Source organism: Larus michahellis, chromosome 8, assembly GCF_964199755.1.
Source record: "Larus michahellis chromosome 8, bLarMic1.1, whole genome shotgun sequence".
NCBI lineage: Eukaryota > Metazoa > Chordata > Aves > Charadriiformes > Laridae > Larus > Larus michahellis.
This window is the reverse complement of record NC_133903.1, coordinates 50,394,350-50,416,011: the sequence shown is the minus strand read 5'-3', so window position 1 is coordinate 50,416,011 and position 21,662 is coordinate 50,394,350. Positions and strand designations below refer to the sequence as shown.

The window sequence follows — 21,662 nt, the reverse complement described above, 5'->3', positions numbered from 1 at the left end:
CATTGTCTTGAACTCGCAGGTCATTGCGGACGCCCTTAACCAGCTCCGTCCTCAGAAAGCCAACCTGGTTTTGCTGTCTGCTGCCAACGAAGGGCAGTGCCATCTAAAAGAGCGGTGGTTTGGAACCCAGTACAGCGTGGAAGGTAAAGCAACGGCAGAAACTGAGAGAACGTCTGATTGATGCAGTAGAGAGATTAAAAGGGTGAAACACAAAATGCAACCACAGGGAAGCAGAGAAATGAATCCTCAGTGCAAAACTGACCTCATCATTAGTCAAATACTCTGTCCTACTCAATAATTGTTCTTTGTTTGGTATCAGTTGATTCCCACTCCCTAGTCTACAATTGTTTGAGGAGGTGGGAATCCCAGCGAGCCCTCCAGCCCTTCGCCCGGTTGCCATTCAGATCCTGAACAGGGAAAAGAGCACAAACGCTGAAGGACAGAGCGTGTTGGTAGCTGGATTACTAATGCAGACAGGCTTGATTTACTTTTTAAATAGGACTGCTTCGGTCCTGCACCAGGGGAGTTTGTGGGGAGGGATTTAGAAGGAGTCCCGATGAAGCTGGTGACATTAAGAAACTCCTACCGTACTGCAAATCTTCATGGAGACAGCTAAGAGACGAGACGACTGGTCTAGGAAACAGGATGGCGTTACCTTCCTGTTGAACTAAATGCATTTCATGTTTTTTAATAGATATTGACAAGTACTGGAGTGATTTATGGGCCAGTGACTTTGAGTTAAATCAGGATTTACACCTTCCAGAAGAAAACAAATACATAGGTAAGGCACCAGGGCATGAGTGAAATCTTCCCCCGGTAATTTATTTGAGAATTTTCTGTGGTTTAGAAACAATCTTAATTGCCATTTGCATATCAATCTGGTTTTGAAAATTCAAAAGTATGCGAGCTCTGTTCACATGAATTTTATTTACTGTTCTTTTATTTATAAGAACTGAGTTTTTCTAAGGTGTAAACTTGTAGATCATATACAGAGCAGGCCTCGCACAATCGGTGAGAGTTAACACAGAGCGCTGGTCACCCTGGAAGAACAATTTTATTTCCTTAATCCTGCTGGTTTTGAAAGCAACTAAATACCATCTGGCTTTGTTGCCAAAACCAAACGAAAATAAACCCGCAACTTGCGTCCTGGGTGGAATGCGGGACACTTCTGGGCCTCTGTTCTGCTGTGGAACTGAAAAATAAAAGTTCTTTGGGTCCCAGAAAGCGTTATCACGTGTAATTTAGCAAACCGGAAGGGGGGAAAATGAATTATGTTGATCATTTTGAAGACTTCTAATGTATGTAGTCTGGCTGTGTGAAATCCACTAACTTTTGGTTTTGGTGTGGTTTTTCCTTTCGTTAGCCACTGACTTCGCTTTGAAAGTTGCTGACTGCCCTGAGACAGAATATCCGGTCAAAACACTAAGCACACAACAAGGCTGTCTCTGGTACAGGAAGGATGATAAATTCAAAATCCCAAAAGGTAAATGCCTTAGGGCTTCCCGAAGAATAGGAACTCCTTGTTTTTACCAGCTGGAATTTATTGGAAGGCAAATAACCCGTGATAGTGTTCACCATTTACACTCAGTGCTTACTGTCGGCTCTTCCCTGGTTCTTTTGACGTGTTTATTAGCTACAATAAAAGAGAAGCAAGTAAAGTACCCTGCAGCAAAGAAACCCTGCTGCTACCTCAGGGTAAAAAGTGGAGTCACTGAAATGTGCTGACTTCTGAATGTGTCTGGCTATGGACAGAACGTGGAGACAGAACGTGATACTGAGACAAGGGCTTGAAACTGAAGGAACATGTGAATTGGAAGAGACTGTAGTCGGCTCTACAGAAAGAGAAAGATACAGCCTGGATCTGAGACACATGTGGAAAATACATTGCTGCTTTCAAGCAGAATGTCACAATTTTTAGTGTCTGTTAAACACATGTTTTGTGGCGTTTTCTTTTTTATTTATATCGGTCACATCATGTCAGTATTCTGCAAAGCACAGTTTTGTAGTTTCTATTATTTGGTATTCTTAAGAGAAGTTTTTGGAGTGAAAAAGAGAAGACGTTGGATGATGACTTAATGTAAGCAAAAATATATTCTTCTGGCTGAATGACCATTTTCATTAGACTCAAATGAATAACCCAATGGAAATGTATTTGACTTTAGAAAGCTGTCACTTTTTATACAGTTGTTCATTTAAGTTTCTCTTTCCTGACCAGGTTATGTTCGTTTCCATCTGATCTCTCCGTTGATACAGCAGTCTGCAGAGAAGTAAGGATTGTATTATTTGTACTTATCTTGCAGAGTACCTAAATTGCCATACCTAGTGAAAAACGATGAAGAGAGATTCATTTTAAACTGGAATAGAACGAGGCTTCCTTTTCTCACGTTCTTATGGGCTTCCCTTGTGGTTTTATCTGTAGTTCGGTGAGAGCGGGTCTGCAGCACGTCGTTACTGTAGCAAACAGATACGTAGGAGTTTCATGCTGTGTTATTTCCCAGTGCAAGTTTTGGAAAAATTAATGTAACAGCAGCAGCGCACATGCCAGAAGGATGCGCTTAGAGAAGGAGTCGCTCCTGAAAAGAGCCGTCCACAGTCATGTCCCGAACCGGCAAATTTGGGAGCCTGTAGGAGCAGGTGCAGAGACCCCGGGCAGCGTTTAGAAACCAGCTGTTGGTTAGACAGACCTCCAGGGTGTAGCTCTGCACATGCTGCCCTTCTGCGGGTCTGAGGCTGGCATTGCCGCGTGTAACAAATGCACTGGTGCTTTTCTAATGAGCCTGCTGAGACCCGCACAAGTGAGGTGTGGGGAAAGCCTTTATAAATCTGTTTTCATCAGGGCTTTGTTAGTTTGAACTTTGAATGGCAATCCAGGCAACAACAAAAATCAAAGCACGGACTGCCATTTCCACGTTGTGCAGCCTGATTGGCTGCGGCTTATTATTATTGTTGTTTTATCTTGATAGATAAATAATCATCTCATTACTCAAGGCTTCAGCATAACTGAGTCCATCCGTCCCCCATTCCTTTACACAAAGTGTAATAATTCCATTTTCTGTGATTATTTGGTGTTTTGAGCATTGGCATCTTACAATGTGCATTCCCACCGCGAAGAAATCTTAAATTATGTGAAGCTGGAATCTTATTCATTGCAAAGAATACCTGAATGTTAAAATAATTGTTAAGTAGTGTCACGTGCTTTCTAGACAAAGGGAAACTTGCATTCTGTATTTCCAGGTTTGTCGAAAGTTTCTTTTTTTAATCTCATTTTACTCAAGTATTCGTTTCTGTACCATCAAACTCGTTAGGCTGGATTTTCATCTTTCTTCTATTCCTTTTTTGAATTTCTTTTTAACCCTCTGCCCTTTTCTCCACCCAGCATAGTTTTATTTGATACATTTGTGAACATCCTTTCCCACAACCTTGGTGAACCAGCGTACGAAGCCGACGTCGCTCAGCTGGAATACAAGCTAGTAGCTGGGGAGCATGGCTTAGTCATTCGAGTGAAAGGATTCAATCATAAACTACCTGTAAGTACTGCCGACCTTCTAAATACTTCTGCGCATCCTGCTCTTCAGGGTACGTGCTTTTTGTCCCAGCAGCCGGAGCCTAGCTGGCTGGAGCTTTGGGTGTTTAGATGGGGCATTTTAAATTGGAAAATTTTATGTCTCTGTTCAGATACAGCATAACGCAGCAAATGCTTTTTCCTGTGCTTACGTGTGTAAAGACGTAGTTTTATTCACTTAAATAAGCTCAAATGACTGACCTTAAGCTGACTTAAGAGAAATCTTCCTTTAATTAATGACTGTATCTCCATTGAGACTTTAACAGCTTTTCCTTCAAAAACAGCCGAGTCTCCCCTGTCCCTTTGGAGTGTTAGAGCCTCACCATCTATAAGCTGAGGCCATTTGCACGCTGTCTGGAGAAGTACCTCTGAAAATAGGTTTTGTTTACAATTTGACTTTGGAAACAGAGCTTTGGAGATACATAAGCGTTTTGGGTGCAGTTTTTCTTTGTTGGGTTGCCGAGAGCTTACCTTAGGAGGTAAGGTCGCCATTCTCTAAACGCCGGCCGTGTGAGACGTGGCGGGCACAAACAGAGAGGACGCAGCGGTCGAAGGGGAGAGAACCACCAAGCGGCTTCCCTGCGCCTGCATTGCAAGAGCTTGAAAAGATGTCAGTCGTCTGTCGGGCTTATTCATGTGAGGTTTAATAGAAAAAGCCGGAGGTGCGAATAGCAGGGCCTGAATATTCTTTTTTAATCATGAACGTTGCTCTGTTGTGATGCCGTTGTGCTAGTCGGCTGTAAAAGGAAAAACTGGAATATCTAATGCAGAAATGTGGAGTTGCAGGCTAGGTTTGTTTCAGCAGAATTCAGAAAAGTCCTGTTGATTTGGGATATTGAGCTTATTTCATTAACTTTCTAAAAATGCAGTCCTTTTGAAACTGATTATAATTTGGTATTCGTGAGGAACATCTAACAGAATTAGGGACTGTGCTTTAGTTACCCAGCACATCTCTTATGCTGACCAAATAATGATGTTTTTTTAATTATTATTATATAGGATTAAATTTAAAGTGGTTCTTTAAAAAAAAAAAAAAACCCAGAAAACCCCCCACTGACTTAAACCTCTTTTCTTTACAGCTTCTATTTCAGCTCATCATTGATTACTTGTCTGACTTCAGCTTTACTCCAGCAGTTTTTGAAATGATAACAGAGCAGCTGAAGAAAACATACTTCAACATCCTCATCAAACCTGAGACTCTGGCCAAGTGAGTTCTGGGGGAGGGCGAAAAGTGGCTGCACCGTAAGCGTTGAGGTTGAGCTGAAGAGCTCCGGAATGGCTCTCTGTGCCGGTGGGGGCTTGTTCCAGGCGTAGCTTGTGGCTTAGAGAGCTCAAGCAGCTCTGCAACCAGCGTATCAAACCTCTGGGTCAGACTGGACAGCCAGGTAGCTGCTGTTCTGAAGCGACCTGTGGCCAACAGCGGGTGCTGGGGGGGGGCAGGATCAGCCCACAGCCGGGCTCCCGGGGACCATCTTCCCGTCTCCAGAACAATCCCGAGCCAGAAATGGGATCTCTCACATTGAACAGCTCTTGAAAGCCTGTGGTTTTGTTTTCCTTCGTGCATTGCAGGGATGTGCGTCTCCTGATTTTAGAACACGGCAGGTGGTCCATGATAGATAAATACCAGACGCTGATGAACGGCCTTTCCATCGAGTCTCTCTCGTCCTTTGTCAAGGCTTTCAAAGCACAGCTCTTCGTAGAGGGTCTCGTACAGGGAAACTTCACGAGCAGAGTAAGTACAGCTTCAGCAGCTGGAACGCACTGAAACTCGATCTTAAAATGTGCTTTAACACCGCTGCCGCAACTCCAGCACTCGCCTGGCAGCCGGCTGCCTCCTCCGCACTGGCAGTCTGGAGGCTCGCTGCTACGGGGCAGCTTCACCTCCGACGACTTGGTGTAATGCTTGTCCGGATAAGCCACTGGGGAGCCCATAGTTGCCAATTTGAACAGAGGTGGGTTGGTTTTTTTTCAGGAATTTGGATTTAAACTGCAGAGAGGGGAAAATGTGGTAGAAATAGGCCTGTAACATGTTTCCCCTGTTGTCACCATTTTTTATATTGTTTGGTGTATCGATATATTTGATACTGAGAAATTGCCACAGTGATGCCACAGGAGTACATTTACCCTGGAAATTTGATTGCCTGCAAGGTTTGATCAAACCCACTGAGGTCCAGTGTCATCTTCAGGCGTGTTAAACACCTGTGGTATTCGTCCAGGTCGTCTGCCCTGGGCCTGGGTCACGCGTAGTCCTGTCAGGCTTTTTAAAATAGGGTCGTGACGCGGCTCCGTGTATCCAGTGTCAGGGAGTGCCTGTGCGCGGCACGGCAGAGAAACCTGCTGCAATTATGATTTGTGACAAGAAGTTTGTCTTAGCTGGTGGTGTTTGTCCTCAAACTGTTTAAAGCTTCCTAAAGAAAACGTGCTGATGTCCTCTGGGGGGTCGGATTCGTGTAATGTCAGCTGTCCCCTCCTGAGCGGTGGAACAGGAGGTCTGAGAATCTAATCGTGATTTGCTGAGAACCTTCATTCAAAATGCTTTTATGGCTGCCGCCTCTGTGGGCTAAGCTCCGTTCACAGCGTGGCACATGCAGCCTGTAACTCCTACGGCAGTTTTACTGTTTCTCGTACTTCCTCCCTTTTCTTCCACTTCCCAAGAGTCTTCTTCCCAGAGCTCTCCCACTTCATGCCCAAGAGAGGAGCGTTTCTCCTCCTACGTGCGCCCTGTGCTGTTGGGATTGCTGACGCTATTTTTCTGCCTTCTGCTTTCTCCTTCTGGAGAAGTTACAGTGCAAGAAGCTGCCTGGAGACTCTGTTTGCTTTGCAGCCTGGTGCAGTGGGTGTCCGGAGGGACTTGGGATAAGGCGAGGGGTCAGGGACGTAGGCGGCACGACGGAGCTCGGGTGTTCTTTGCTCGGGGGGCGGCTTTCTCAAGCGATGTGTGGCTGTGAATTCGGGTAATAATTCTCTTCTAAACAAAACTTCTGTTTATGCTTTCTCTCCTAGGAAGCAAAGGATTTTCTGAATTACGTTGTTCAGTGAGTATCTCTTGACTCTCGCACCACTCATTACGTGGAAACTATAATCAAGTCAAGATTCTTTTCTGGAGGAAGGGGCCAGAGTGGGAGCGATGCAGAAATTCCCTTCTCCTCTCCTGGATGTGGTGCTGCCGGTGTTTGCGGGAGGTGACTGTTGGTCGTGGCAGCTCAAGCAGGACATGGTTCTGGTTTGGGGAAGGGGAAAATAATGTCAGAGCGAGTGTGTAAATGCCTGGGTGTTGTGTTGGGTTTGGGTAAGATGCACGCAGGTGTTTGACACTTCGCTGTTTGTTCTCCCATCAGAAAGCTCCAGTTCGCTCCCCTGGTGCATCCCTGCCCCGTTCAGTTCCGGGTGGTGGATTTGCCAAACACGCATCTGCTCTGCAAGGTGAAAACTCTCAACAGAGGGGATGCCAACTCAGAAGTGACAGTCTATTACCAGGTAACGCGTCAGCTCGGTGTGTACTGGCCTTTCCCCTCTGGTACCTGCTGATGTTATACCTACGTCCCAGCTTGAGAGCGCTCCCTGGACAGGGATGTTGCAGAGGGTGCACTGAAACCTCACGTGACACTCACCCGGGCTGCGAGAGGCTGAACCCGGGTGGGCTCTCGCAGCGTATGGGCTTCCCTGAACCGGCAGCTTCCCCTCCCAGCCTGTGCGACCAGCTGGGTTTGTGCCTCGGCAATTTCCTGGTGTCCTCACCACTGATCTCATGGGCCTGGGCTGAGCCCCTCCCCGCTCTTCTGAACGCCATATTCAGGCCCCCGCGGAAACCAAGAACTTGACGTTGCTGCTGTGAATTTTAATTTAGTGCCACAGTCCAGGCTGAGGTGTGTGCCACAACTGTCACCTTGGTCTGAACTATAGCATTTAACTCCATGAAATCACCCTAAAAATCTTCATTTTCTCTCTAGTCAGGTGCCAGGAACCTAAGGGAATATACCCTTATGGAGCTGCTTGTGGTAAGTCAGCGTTTGTGTCTCCTAATTCGTCAAAGCCTTTTCCCTGAAAACAGCACTTGGAACTTAGATGGGGCCATGGGGCTAAATGGCACAAAGGGGACAGCAGGCATCTGTTGCTCACTCTGGTTAAACTCGTGAGTCTTTGGGACACTCACAAGTTCGTCCCCGGCTGCTGCAGCCATGGACACTGCTGGAGACGTTCTTTTAGCTACCGCCCCAGAAGCCTGAGCCCTCTCTGAATGGAGTGGGTGCAGTTGGAAAGGCGGCACTTCGGTTGCGTTCACGTGTTGTGATCACGTCTCTGTACGGAGCCCGAGGGTGGCTGCAGAGGAGCAGCGGGAGCATCGCTTCCCTGTAACGCGTTTGTGCTCGCTTTCAGATGCACATGGAGGAGCCTTGCTTCGACTTCCTGAGGACCAAGCAGACCCTGGGGTGAGTTCAGCGTGGAGGAGAACTCCCCCGCGCCTGCCTTTGCTGTTCCCTGGTATTTTTACTCTGGAAACCCTTCCAGCACAGTGGCGAATTCCTCAGTTACTGTAATGGAAACAGCAACACAAACACACCGAACCCAAGAGCAGCATCGATAACAAGCTGCAGCCAAATTGCTTTTGAGTCCTGTAAGAATCCTATTACCAGTGTGTTAATTCGGAATTATCCAGCATCAGGTTTTTCCTTCTGCTTCCCAAATCAGCTCCCCATTGCCCAGGGCTGTTTTCACAGCGGCTCTGTGGTGCGTAGCAGCCTCCCTCAGAGACACCCTTCTACCTCAGGAAACTGGAACAAGCTTTTCACAGCTCTGGGTCTGTCACTCTGGTGAATTAGTTTGCAGGAACACACACACAGATGCTCTGCCAAGCTTAAAAGGATTTCCTCAAAATGAGAAAACACCCAAGTGCAGTGATGCAGGAAATAAAGGAAAGACTATTGAGAATTTATATCTGAGATTTTTCCTTCTAAATACTACAACACTATTTTGACTTGTGCCGTGTCTTGTAAATAAATGTTTAATTATGCTTGTGGAATGACTTAACTGTTGTCCCCCCCCCCTTTTTTTTTAAGCTACCACGTATACCCTACCTGCAGGAATACTTCTGGGATTCTTGGCTTCTCGGTCACAGTAGCAACCCAGGCAACGAAATACAAGTAAGTGCGTGCTCTGTGGTCACTGTTGGTCACCACTCCCAGCGTTGGGCCGCGGGAGTCACCCCGGCGCTGCCAGCACCCATTTCTGGTGACGTTACTGCACCGTGGCCACCCCGTGCTCCCGACAGAGGCTCGGGCAGCCGGGCCTGGCTGATGCGGACCAGCTTGGCTGGAGGAGGTGTCCCGCGGGTCTCCCATCCTGGGGCTGGAGCGATCAGCCGGCCCGTCCTCCCTGTGCTTCGCTGTGTGAAGCAGCTCTGTAAATGGCAGCTGTGGCTGCCGTGGTTTAAGTAAGAAGGACTTCAGCACAGGAAGGTTGTGGCTGCTGGTTGTAGACAGGTCAGGCTTAACGAGGTGGCCGTTGTTAAGGCCGAGGACCTTGCGTGTGTTGAGGCACTGAGCAGCTGAGCCTCGTGGGGTATCGTGAGGTGTCAAACTGGGACCGTGTTCACGTGTCATATTGTATGTAATTTACACAACGCCCAGCTGAAGAATTATTGCTGAGAGCATTTTACTAATCTTGTACTTTTGGGTTAGATGAGGTCGCAGCTGACTTCACTTCGCTTTTGCTGGAGCTTTCCCTGCACCTGCTCGCAGTTCAGCGCTCACACCTGTTTCAGGCCACCGAGGGTTGGGGTTTTGTTCTATGCGGGGAGTTATGCCCAAAGGCAATGTCAAAAGCAAGCACTCCTGGCCTCAGCTTGTGACACTGCTGACAGTTGCGACAATAGCGACTGAAAAACACCACCTAAATAAAGCAATAGCCTTAAGCTTCTTAAAACTGCAGCAGTCCTGACTTGAATAGGGAGAAGTAATCCAAAGACTAAGGAAAATATCCCACTGCCCTTTTGAAGCTGTTCTGCCAGGAGAGCTCAGTCCCTCACCAAGTAAATCCTGTATCGCTGCTCCTCTGGCTCAGTTTCAGCCGACAGAACAATATTCTGGTTTTGTTCTGGGGCTCACTACAGGTACGTGACCTGCCAAAGTTGAAGGGGTATATGAAAAATACGCAACTTATGAAAAACAGTACTGTGTCAGTGAAAGTTTAATTAGCACAGAGTAGGGCTGCCTCTAATTCTTATGTTTGGTTGGCGCTTCCACCGCTGAGGGCTGTGCCATCTGTGAAGGTGTTCATGTTTCAGAAACCTCACAAGCCGTCACATCCCGTTATTTTTCTTTCTTTTTTGTCTGCATGCCGTGGACGAGCCCTGTTTGTGCGCAGGGCCGAGGGCTGCTGGCGGGGCTCCCCATGCAGCACGTGCTGCTGTAGGGGACAGCACAGCGCGGATCCCCGACAGCGTCACAGCAGCGACGCTGCTTATCTGAAGTCCCTGTGTTTGAACAAGACTCAACAGAGCTAAAAATCAGAGCGCTGGGTTTCTTCCCTGACCCCAAGGAAGACAGAAAAAAGATGGTGTTCACAGAAGTGTGAGCTTTTCAGGGGAGGAGGGAAGCGAGCCTGTCCCAAACATTCCCACGTTCTGCTACTTTACCCCACAGTATTGGTTTTTTTTTTTTTCTTTTTCCTGCCTGATTTAATTATTTAATTCTCTTTTAGTTCTGAATTGGTTGACAAGAAAATAGAGGAGTTTCTTTCTTGCTTTGAAGAGAAAATCAAGCATTTAACTGAAGATGCTTTTAGCACCCAGGTAAAACTTCCTCTCGAAAAACTCTTCCTTGAACTGCTAAATGACACCTAAACTGGAGGATTTAGTTACACCGTTGGGCATATTTCTGAGGGTTTCTGGACAAAGGACTCACTTTTAAATCGTGCCTCTTACTCTGTTGTGCAGTTACTCTCTAAACACTTGCTCTCTGGCCAGTTACAGTTATGTTTGAAAGTGATGAACTACTTTGTTAATGTAACTTGGGTTTTCTTTCAACTCCAGTGAATATGATAGTAAATTAAGGTCGTTTAAACCCTTTGAAAGGAATTGTTTTGTCTTTTCCAAACGTAGGTTACAGCTTTGATAAAACTTAAAGAATGTGAAGACTCCCATCTTGGAGAAGAAGTCGACAGGAACTGGAATGAAGTGGTGACGCAGCAGTATCTCTTTGACAGGCTTGCCCGGGAGGTTGGTGGCCCCGCGGTGTTGTTAAGCGATGCCACATGGAACACTCACACCTCGCTTCTTGCAGCAGTTTTAAATGCAAAGCATAAATAGGAGGATTTACGCTACTAGTGACACAGATTCTAAAACTACATGCTATTTTAAAAAGGTTCTTTTATCTAGTGGGACATAGGGAAACAATTTTTATGTTTAAAATGACGGGAATCACCACTTGCTACTTAAACCTCTTTCCTGTGGGTTGCAGATTGAAGCTCTGAAGTCTGTTACAAAATCTGACCTGGTCACCTGGTTCCAAGCTCACAGAAGCAACAAGAAGAAGGTGCTCAGCGTACACGTGAGTGTTTGCCAGCTCCATGTTCCCAACTTCCAAAATGCCAAACTTTGATAACCTCGGAGAGCCCCGTAAGGCCGGGGCAGAAGAGCTCTGTAATCCAGCTTTTCATGTGCTGGTTATCCACATTACTGGTCCCGTTTTCTACATTTCTAATTACTGCTGTCATTTGAATTGCATTGAAGCATCTGTATTTAATTGTCAGGACAGATGAACATTGAATGACATCCAAATTATAGAAGCTTAGAGCCAAATTTCTTTTTTGGTAACTTTTTTCCAGGTGGTTGGATATGGAAAACATGAAGGGGACTCAGAGGTCACAGCTGTCTCAGCAGTACAGAATTCTTCATCTGGTGAAATACCTCATCTGATTTTCTTGCCCCCATCTTCTTTGATGACAGATGCTACTTCCATCAAGGACATCAAAGCTTACACATCAACTCTGAATGTTCTCCCTTACCATAAAATATTAAAATAAAAATGACATCTTGCCCTGCAGTGATGCGTAATACAGGTGCTTTCTGCAACACAAACGTTACAAACCTATTTTTATTCAAACTGGGCCGTAGTGTTAGCTGGGATGAAGATGTCCATTCAGATACTGAGGAAGCTTTTCTCAAGTAAGTTTCCAGCCAGACTTTTTCATTAATCTCCCAAGTTCATTAAGAACAGGCACAGCTCTGACTTCTAGCTGGTGCAGAGGGAGAGTCCCTCCACCACCAGAAAGATGCCGCGTTCTCCTCTCCGGCTGTCTGACCGTGGAGGGGGGGCCTGCACCTCTCTTCAGCCTTGCGCATCGTTCCTGCAGGGCTGTAGAGTTGCACCTCTCCAAGGAGGTACTCCTCCGCTCTCCTGGAGTTATGGATTGGAGCCTAAGGCTTCAATCTCACGCTGCTCTTTTTAGTTTTTCTGTATGCACAACATAGAAACAATAGCGATGAAATCAATAAAAGCTAGATTTAACTGTGGAAAGAAAAAGGTTGATTGCTCCCTATAGCTACTTCCTTGACTATTATTTAACTTCAAGCAAAAGCGCAGAAATGCAGAGATGCCTAACGTGCTGCCGAGCTTCTCTACTGAAGCAAAGCTGGATGTAGATTCCAGAAAAATTCTCCTGCAAATGCTGCAAATTCTGCTCCTTTTGCTCATTTGTTAATTACTTTAAGGAGTAGGTTTCGCTGCAAGGATTCCAGTGGGAAAAAAATAATACATTTCACATAAAACAATTGATCCATCACTCAGCTGAAAAAAAAAAAAGAGTCTTGCTCCAAAGGTTTATTATGAAGTAAATAAAAAGTCCATAAGAGAAGTTTGAAAAATCTATTTTATGAAGCTTTAAGATGCACTGAGTAGAATTATCTATGGTTACATTGTAATCTCAAAATAACAAAGTTATTTTGGGCAAGACACTGAAATGCCAAAAGATTTGATTATCATACAGGTGGAAGAGAACATTTACGTAGCATTTCCTAACAAATTGTCCCGTCAAAGGAATCCTCATATTTACACATTGCAAACATTAGCTAAGTTTAAATGACGTCTTGCATTTCCTTTCTTGTTTTTTTAAATATGGAGGACCCAGGAATATTACGCAACTGATACCAATGCCCTGGCCTTCACAGTGGTTATCCAAAGTGTAAATGCTTCACGGCCCCGATTCTCCATGCTTTAGAAGCATCAGTAACGGGGCTCAAGAGCCTGCCTTTGAAGCCCGAATACACTACCAGTAGAGCGGAGTCCGCTATACGTTACTGCACAGCCAAGACGTTTCTGGTTTCATTTAATTGCTTAATCTGCATCAGTAAGTCCAGTATCCCTGAGATAGGAACCACTGCAGTTGGAGGGGTCAGGCTCTCCAAAGGGTACGTACGTGATAACTGATGACTATCTTGGTATCAGATGTAAACTTTGCTAAGCCAAGGCTTGAATGTTTTCTGGTTTTGTAACCCACCTAGTGTTTACTGGCAGCAAGTCGTTTCAATAGCGGGTCGTCGTAAACCCAGCATTCTCCATCTTCATGGAATAACTAGAAAAAAAGGCAATAATCAGGTATAAGCTTTTTATGACTCAACGGGAAAGCAACAAATGCTACAGGTCAGAGGGTATTTACGCTGTTCGAATAAAGCTCACCCGTGTCTCCCATGAGGTCTCGTTCTCCTTTCTGGCTCTGGCTTCAGCTCTTTGTCTTTCTTCAAGCGCGTGCTTTGCAGCTGTGGCTGCATCGATGTCTCTAATTTTTAAGTTGTAGGTTACATCTTTCCATAAGCTTAAAAAGGAAATGTGAATGGAGACTGCTTTATAGAAGCAAAGTGCTACAAGGCTGTAGAAATATGTTACTGGCTATTAGTCATCAGTCTTGGTTTGAATCAAGGTAAGGGCAGAAAAACCCCAATATATATATATATTTAACCACAACTGCACTGTCTATTGCCAGGAACGAGGAGGCTGTAAGTGAAGCTCCCTGGACCGTTGGGTTCCAGTGAGGATGTGACAGAAGAATTAGTGTCCTCTTCCCAATTAAAACCCGAACCTGCTTATACCTCGTACCTGCAGCAAAGGCTAACGAGGAGCACAGTTTGTCCATGCAATAAATGGATTAAATGTCCCATTAGTCAGACTCTGTGCTGCAAGCTTTGGTCTAACTAAAAAAAAAGGCTTAATTTGCCCATTTAAAGTTCTTACCAGCGAGACTCAAAGTCGTCTTGGTCCTCCAATTTCCTTACCTTCTTCTTAATTGTAGGCATTTTCTTGGTATCTATAAAGACAGCATTCTCCTAGGGAGTGAGATTTTTTTTTAAAAAAAAAAAAAAAAAAAAAAAAAAATCAGTTCTTTATCTAGACTTAAAATTCATATAGCCTCACACTCCAGTACACTGATTGTCAGGAAATACATGAAAAAACATCATTCTTTAGATTCTGTTCTTGCTATAAAAATCAGATTACCTTAAGAATAAATTAACAAAGTAAATTCAGGACTTTTATCCCAAATTCAGCATTCTTATGATCTTTTTGTGCAGCTTCATAGGAGTTCCCCACTAGTCATGTTTGTTTTTTTTAAAAAAAAAAAAAAAAAAACAAAAAACCCCACCAACCAAACAAAATCGAAAAAAACCCAAAGAACTTTTAAAGCACAACCTTCTGTTTCTGATGAAAAGGGGAAGAAAAAAAAAAGAAAAAAAAGCAGCTTTACCCCTGTTGTGTATTTTGCGTACATGACACCATTCCATTCTCCTTCAATTGAGCAGAAGGGTTTCTTGTCATTGGGGGAACTAAATAGAAAGAAACAGTCATTTCTCAGTTGTATTACAGTAACCGAAAGACCCTAAAGGATCAAAACTTCATCCTAGTTGCTGTACAGCCCGCTTTATATCAGCCCTTAAAATGTCCATCACCAACACGGAAAAGATGAGGGTTCTGTTTACAAGTGAGAAGTTTTGCATTAATTAGTTCAATCGGATAAACCTTCAGAGGAAGCGCCGGTCCAGGATAAGACAGGCCTTGCCACAGGGCTGTATCTCCAGTTAGAGTTTAGGAAACTAGTTAGAGGCTTTCAAAACAGATTTAGAGGGATAAGTTTAAGAGTAAAAAGGATTCGCAAACTCAAAGCTTCTTCCCCAGACTACTGGGGAAACACAAACACTAGTTGACGTCTACCAATGTGTGTCAAGACGTGATTTAAAGCCAAGTTATGGAGCTCAATTTGTCAGCTTCACTTAGTGACATTACAGCAGATCTCACAGAAGGTGAGAATCTCCACTGCATTCCCTGCTCCGGGCATGTGCGCAGGGTCTAACCAAAATCCAACAAACCCCAGGTATAAATGAATATGTGAAAATCTGCAGCAAAGCTTTAATGACAGGCTACGAACAGCAGTATTACAAGGCTTGCTTCAGGTTTTTGGTTTTTTTTTTTTAGGAGAGACAGTGATGAAGAAATTTTGGATAATGGAGGAGCGAAAATTTAAATTCCTTTTGGTCAACAGCCGAGACTGTTTTCGAGCAGGGCAAGGTAGGATGCAGCCCTCTGCAGGGTTCCTCTCGCAAAAATGGCATCCCATGACGGGTAATGATGAGCTAAGTTACTGGGTGTAGCTGTTCCAGTATTTTACACTCCTGACTGTCTTGAAAAAACACTATCAGCATTTAAGTGGAGAAAAAGTGAAAAAACCTGCTTACAAAATTTCAGCTGTAATTCTGTGCTTCTTTCCTCCATAAAACGGTTTTGTGTGGAAGACGATGGAAGCATTATAACCTGTCTTTGAGCAATTAATACTGCATTCTCCACCAAGTTCTATCCATGGCACAGTGAGAATAGACCTGCAATTATAAATATATGTATATATTTATAACCTTTTAACTGATAAATATTAAAAATGAAATATCACAAGGCATTCAAAGCGAAAATACCAAATAAAGCATTTACTTGCCTTCCATAACCATTAGGAAAGGTCAAGATATAGTGTTCATCATAATCTAGGCATGTGACGCACCCTATCAAAGAAAAATAAAAATAGATTTTAAAAACCTGCAGCAAAACATCAACAAAACTTTCATAATGATCTCCTGGAATAATTCACTAATATTTAGAGGCTGAGAGTGCCCAGCTTGTAGAGATGGCAGGGAGAGTTTTGTTCACATGAAAAAACCGTGCCCCAAATGATTTCAGCACATGAAGCGTGCAGAAGGAATCACTGATTCCTAGATACATAGGGTGAAATTACATAAAAATCAAACATTCCTTATGTTTAATAGGATGACTTTAAATAATTCCTGTAAAAATTCTAGTTGCAGAATATAAATTTCTCTTCTATTGTTAAACTTACACACACATACCTTGCCCGATGTTATGAACTCCAATAGACATTCCTAAGAATTTTGACTTGGTCCATATGTGAGCATTGAACTGTATCCTCTTGCTAAAACACTCTGCGTAAAATGCTGAAACTGAAGAAAAAGGTATTAAAAATAGCAGCGTGAGACATTACTATTGTTTCCAAATTAATTCATCAGGAAATATCTCCAAGTGCCTCATGCTTATGTGGCAACAAAGTTTGCAATTCGTTTCGCACAAAAACAGTTTACAGAGAAAACTTTCAGCTTTTAAATTCGGAGAGAAAGCGTAAATCCAAGATTTAAACCAAGAGCTGACTTTACTGTCGCTCCTATCCAGATACCATTTCTATTAGCAGAGTTACCGACAACTTACTCGGAGGGTGATGAGAGACCTGCTCTGCCACAAATGTTACGCTGCTTTTACTGACCCACGGAACTGGTCCTTCCGAAACTGGCTCCTGCGTGGCAAGAGAGAGGGTTTTCATCACCGATGGTGTTCATAAAACAGCACAAAGCGACCGGATGCTTCCAAGAGAAGTTGCTTCCATGTTTAAAGAAGGATTCTAAAAACGTACTACAGTGATTTTAACTTACTTGTGAGTTTGCTAATCTGATGGGGGTAACTCCTCACTCCTGAAACTATGATGCTTTCTACAGAACATGCAGCTTCTACTCTCTTACGTATAAATGTATTTGGGGAGATGCCCCCAAATACAACAGTTAAACTGAAAAAGTCAAGTATAAAACCAATTACAAAGTAGTATTTAAATTCACTTAATTTCTTATTAACTAATAAGAAATGAGTGGCAGAAATAGTTTTCTTTTTTGCTTCTGAGAAAGTCCGATGTGCGTATTAATGATGATATTAGATGTATCACAAAGCCATAAACCAACATTCATTTCCTGTGGCAAATCATGAAAAGCGTAATTCATCATTAGAAACAACGGAAGCACAAACACAATATTGTTTTTATGCCAGCAAACAGGACTCCAGTCACCTCAAAAACAGGAGAAAAATTTGAGCAAATGAGCACTAATTGCGGGGGTGCAAATTAAGTGGGGAAAAGCATATGTTTTCTATCTAAAACAAACAATGTCATGTTTAGATATACTGTACTGAGACTATATGAATTATCTCACAACAGCACTTCCCACATCATCGTTTGCAGCTTCCCAGGTTGAGAAGCCCAAACGACGCGTTAAAAAACCACAACCACAAAAGCCCCACACCAGGCTGCGCTGCCAGCGCTGGAGCTTTTCCTCTAGCATCAGTGGGGCACCTTGTTAACTACGGTTCACGTGAATAAATCTGATTAATCCTTGAGCCTCACTGAAACTTGGGCCAATAAGAGAAAAGCTCATATGCTGGTGGATGAGCTCAGATCACGAGTGGCACTACCGTTACTGTGCCCTTCGCTTGACCAGACGTACCCCAATAAAGTACAAAAGGCACAGCAGTGGCCAGACACAGACGTACAACTGAAATCTCATCCAAGCTCAGAATCCAAACGTGAGATGTCTACAAAAAGATTTGTTTAAAAGGAGAATTAAATATTCTGGAGAAACTGCACTGTTTTCCAGGTTGTAAGTGAGGGAAAGAAATCTCACTGTTAAAAACACAAGGGTTTGGAGAACTGGTAGAAATCAGAACTTTGGGAGAAAAAAAAGGGAATTCATACTCAGTGCTATAAAACAGTTCAGGGGAAAAAACAGAACACTTTTCAACATGTGAAATAGTTCTTAAAAAACTGCTCAAATTTTGTTATACAAGATATTTTAAACCTCTGTCCAAAGAACAGGAGGAAATTAGTTAAGAAATTGCGACAGTTTGTCAGTTTTGCTACTTAAACATAGCATAAGCCATTTCAGTCAGCAAATTAATACCATGACTGGAAGGACAGAAACCTTCCAAAGTTTGCTTGTGAGCTGCTGGCTGTTTAGGGAACTACTCCCATGCGTTCTAGAAACCAAAACACACACCACAAGAAACTAACCATATCATCTTCAGCTTCAGTGCCTGGTAATACCCAATGACATCGAAAGATCTCGCCCAAAATAGGATTGTAAGGCTTTTTAGCAACCGACCCTTTTCTTCCTGCATGAAAAGCTGAGAGGTACCATTTAACCACTTGAACCATTCGTTCCTTCGGATCCTTCTGGTCACTAATGCTACATGGGCCAAAAGAGAGAAAAGAAGGACAGGCAAAATTAAATACAAGCAGGTACCTCAAATACAGGAGAGCTTTTTGGATGTTTGGTTGTTTTACAGCTACAAGTTTGACTACTTTGACTATTTTTCAAGTTTAGGTTAAAACCCAAGCAATATTCTTCAAAACTACAAGTTTACTTTGGGCAGCGCACCGGGCCACAAACAACAACAATATATTAGATATTAGGAAGAAATTCTTTGCTGTGAGGGTGGTGAGGCACTGGAACAGGTTGCCCAGAGAAGCTGTGGATGCCCCATCCCTGGAGGGGTTCAAGGCCAGGCTGGATGGGGCTTTGAGCAGCCTGGTCTGGTGGGAGGTGTCCCTGCCCAGGGCAGGGGGTTGCAACTAGATGATCTTTAAGGTCCCTGCCCAAACCAATTCTATGATTTTATGAATATCAGAACCAATTAATGCTCTACTTTAAAAATCAAATACCTGACAAATAAGTCCGGATGTGCAAAAAAGTCAGCATACATTTCCAACAGTGATCTTCTTTCCAGGATAAAAGTTGGAAGAACCACCTAGGTGAAGAAAAACAACTCTTACAGATCAAGAGATTTTAACATCCTGCACAAAAGCATCCTACGTACTAACTGTAAATAGCATACAAAGCACCCAAGGCTTCATATGCCTGTAAGCTGACCGTGTTCTCAAACTTACCAATGAGTTCTGACATATGTAGGTCAGTTGGCATCTTCTATAAAACCAAAGATTTAAGCGGAACTGTCTCTTGTCTTACATATAATCGAGCCCCTCTTAGAGCATATCCAACTACATGGCTCAGCTCATCAAAATGTGTTCTTGATTACAGTTAACACTGATTATTTATTTTCATCTATACGTGCACTGTCAATTTTCAGTTATAGTCAAAAACTCATTCCATTTAGTCACATCCTCTTATGCGCCTCTTTATCAAGATGAATGTTATTCTCTTCCCTACTACTTTTCTTCCCCAAGAGCATTTGCAGGTCCCGTTCTTGTGGATCTGCTGCCTGCTTCAGTGTGGTACAGACCACTGTTGAAAGCAGCGTTGATTGCTGTTGTTTACTTTAAAGTGAAGCAGACAAGTTGCTCATGCTGCTCATCATGCTTCTTGGCAGCTTAACTTGAGATCAGACATTTTCAACTATCATAGGAGTTCCCCAAACAGACACATTTTGGATCAATTCCTATCCAGAACTGCCAGAAACCTTCCAAAGTTTGCTTGTGAGCTGCTGGCTGTTTCTCGAGAGAAGTTTTAAGTCTATCTTTTTATTGTCTATTGTGAGTTACAGACTGGACAGTTAAAAGTCATCTACTTAAGGAAACTAATGATAGGATTGATCTCTCCTACTCTTTTTCAATCTGGAATGACTTCTTTAAGTTTAACCAAGCTGCCTAGAAAGATCAACACCTTCAGAATGCTGTTTGTTTAACCTTAACATACCAACTTGAGTGACATTCATGAAAAATCCAACTCTCTACTTGCCAGGCCTACATGTAGCATTTTAAAATACACAAGCAACTTACTCAAGATCCCAATTACGCAAAGAATTTCACTATATGTTTATTTCCCCCTTTTATTTTATTCATGTCTTATTGAATGCCACCAAACACTCGGATCTTGTACATCTTTGTTTTAGGAAGCTAAAGGACAGGAGAAACGTTACTGCAGTGTACAGCATTCCTCTTATCCCAGCTTTACAGGTACTCCAAGGATCAGGTTCAAAGACAACAAACAGCTACTTCCCATAGCAAGCTATTTTCCCGAACAAATTTTAGCAGTTGGATATATTTATTCTGCATTAATTTTCCCCCTCCCAATAACAACTCCAATTAAAAAAATACCATGCTAGAGAGATTACAGCTTAACTAGCTCCTATAACAACAGAAATACAGTTAAATTATTACTTTAACATTGAATTGATTTACACAGAATTCAGGGTTTACTGCCTCTCCCTTCCCCACGAACAGTCAGCAAGTTTACCTTCGTTAGATCCATTCCTAATCGAACTTGTGACAATAGATGCATAATAACACTCTTATGTTCTTCCACTGATTCTCCTTCCCCATCATCATCTCGATCATCAGGAGGATCGAAGAGATCTAGAAAGACCAAATTGCTTTTGTTTTTCTCTAAACCTTCAAAGATAAGACTGTATTTAATTAGCGTATATATTAGCTGTCAAAAAGGCCTTATTTATAAAACTAAGGCTCTTAAATTCTACAGTTCAACAATCTTCCATTAGTAAAGAAATACTAAATAAACGGTTTTTTATAGGTACCTTGTCATATATATATATATATATATATATAAAATGTCTCATATATATATATGATCATACATATATTGACATAGTTTATACACAGATTGAAAATCAAGAGCTCCTTACTGAAAGTTCTCACAGTCCACTCACCAGCATCATTAGTCCCATTAGACAGGGAAGAATTGAGGGACTCTGTGGTATCTGGACGTTTCAGACTACTTCCTGTGCTGCTCCGAGTCAGGACTGCAGCAGACCCTGAAGAACTGAAGAAGAGTCATAAATTCTCACAACGAACTAATTCAGACCAAATTATTATAATTTGGTATACACAGACATCAATTCCCTAAGGAGTTTACTGCATTCACAGAAAATTTAACATGGACTGTAGCTGAACGAATGGGAAAGCCTGCAGTCTAAGATAGTAACACCTGAAGGCATAAAACGGCTGACTAATTCTGCTTTGAAATGTGTAGCATCTCTAAAAATTAATTTTCCAATTCATAAAAAAGAAGAGTAAATAGAGATTTTGGGGAAAGGCAGTCAGCTTCAAAACAAATTTTTTAGTAAATGTAAGAAGGAATTGGCTATTTACCAAAAGCTGCGATAAATGCTTACAAAATACACCACAGCCTCAGATTAAATCTCAGAGCTGGTGGCTACCCAAATTCAGCTGATGTTAAGAGTTTTGTCAACGTATGTTCCTGATGGAATGGGAAGGAGCAGAGAAGGAAACTGCATCCCTGACAGACGACTGTGCTGGGGGAAGGGGGAACCTTATTGTTACTTGGAGTGGCTTTTTTGCCTCCCCCTTCCTTTTCTGTTTGTTTGGGTTTTTTAAAGCCAATGTGGCTTATTCACTTATTTAGCCTAACTAAATTCTACAAGCAGACAAGCCATGCCCTTGCAGATAAAAATCGTATTCAGCACGCGCTGTATACTTTCAGCTACTTACTCCATACATCGCTTTGGGGAAGAACTGCTCTGATAGAATTCATCAGCATCATAGAATTCATCCTCACTGCTTGAGTAAGAAAAATCTGGGACTGTGTTTGGAGACAGGTTGACATGGCTTGGAGAGGTGAGGCTGCTGCTAGGTGCTGATTGCCCGCTTCCTATGGAGTATTCAAATTTACACAGTTAGTAAAAACAAAAAAATGAGTTTAAAATCCACCAGTTCTAACCTCTAAGTAAGGCTGTTCAAATCAATAAAGACCCACATGAACTCAGAAGGTGTGATATCTTACAAAATTAGAAATGATAATTAGTCA

The 21,662-nt window shown here is 43.0% G+C and overlaps 2 protein-coding genes across 8 annotated transcripts in view; one reads left to right on the top strand and one right to left on the bottom strand.

The window, feature by feature from the left end:
• The window catches only part of NRDC (nardilysin convertase), a 29,935-nt gene extending 18,331 nt beyond the window's left edge, over nt 1-11,604 (top strand). Inside the window, exons 16-31 of the mRNA XM_074596554.1 lie at nt 20-143; nt 695-781; nt 1,364-1,483; nt 2,216-2,267; nt 3,377-3,527; nt 4,642-4,769; nt 5,132-5,294; nt 6,566-6,597; nt 6,901-7,039; nt 7,513-7,560; nt 7,940-7,992; nt 8,620-8,703; nt 10,262-10,352; nt 10,662-10,778; nt 11,020-11,109; nt 11,387-11,604. Coding sequence (XP_074452655.1) covers nt 20-143; nt 695-781; nt 1,364-1,483; nt 2,216-2,267; nt 3,377-3,527; nt 4,642-4,769; nt 5,132-5,294; nt 6,566-6,597; nt 6,901-7,039; nt 7,513-7,560; nt 7,940-7,992; nt 8,620-8,703; nt 10,262-10,352; nt 10,662-10,778; nt 11,020-11,109; nt 11,387-11,584 — 1,677 coding nt within the window. The 3' untranslated portion in view covers nt 11,585-11,604. The remainder of the gene's footprint in view (nt 1-19; nt 144-694; nt 782-1,363; nt 1,484-2,215; nt 2,268-3,376; nt 3,528-4,641; nt 4,770-5,131; nt 5,295-6,565; nt 6,598-6,900; nt 7,040-7,512; nt 7,561-7,939; nt 7,993-8,619; nt 8,704-10,261; nt 10,353-10,661; nt 10,779-11,019; nt 11,110-11,386) is intronic.
• A 748-nt stretch (nt 11,605-12,352) lies between these two features.
• OSBPL9 (oxysterol binding protein like 9) overlaps nt 12,353-21,662 on the bottom strand; it is a 65,843-nt gene continuing 56,533 nt past the window's right edge. For all 7 annotated transcript variants that reach the window (XM_074596566.1, XM_074596567.1, XM_074596571.1 and 4 more), the window contains 13 exons: nt 21,347-21,506; nt 20,545-20,657; nt 20,115-20,233; nt 18,584-18,669; nt 17,933-18,107; nt 16,312-16,396; nt 15,939-16,049; nt 15,533-15,596; nt 15,282-15,422; nt 14,297-14,375; nt 13,789-13,880; nt 13,237-13,372; nt 12,353-13,132 (listed from right to left, as the gene is read on the bottom strand). In XM_074596566.1, coding sequence (XP_074452667.1) covers nt 13,058-13,132; nt 13,237-13,372; nt 13,789-13,880; nt 14,297-14,375; nt 15,282-15,422; nt 15,533-15,596; nt 15,939-16,049; nt 16,312-16,396; nt 17,933-18,107; nt 18,584-18,669; nt 20,115-20,233; nt 20,545-20,657; nt 21,347-21,506 — 1,436 coding nt within the window. In that variant the 3' untranslated portion in view covers nt 12,353-13,057. The remainder of the gene's footprint in view (nt 13,133-13,236; nt 13,373-13,788; nt 13,881-14,296; nt 14,376-15,281; nt 15,423-15,532; nt 15,597-15,938; nt 16,050-16,311; nt 16,397-17,932; nt 18,108-18,583; nt 18,670-20,114; nt 20,234-20,544; nt 20,658-21,346; nt 21,507-21,662) is intronic.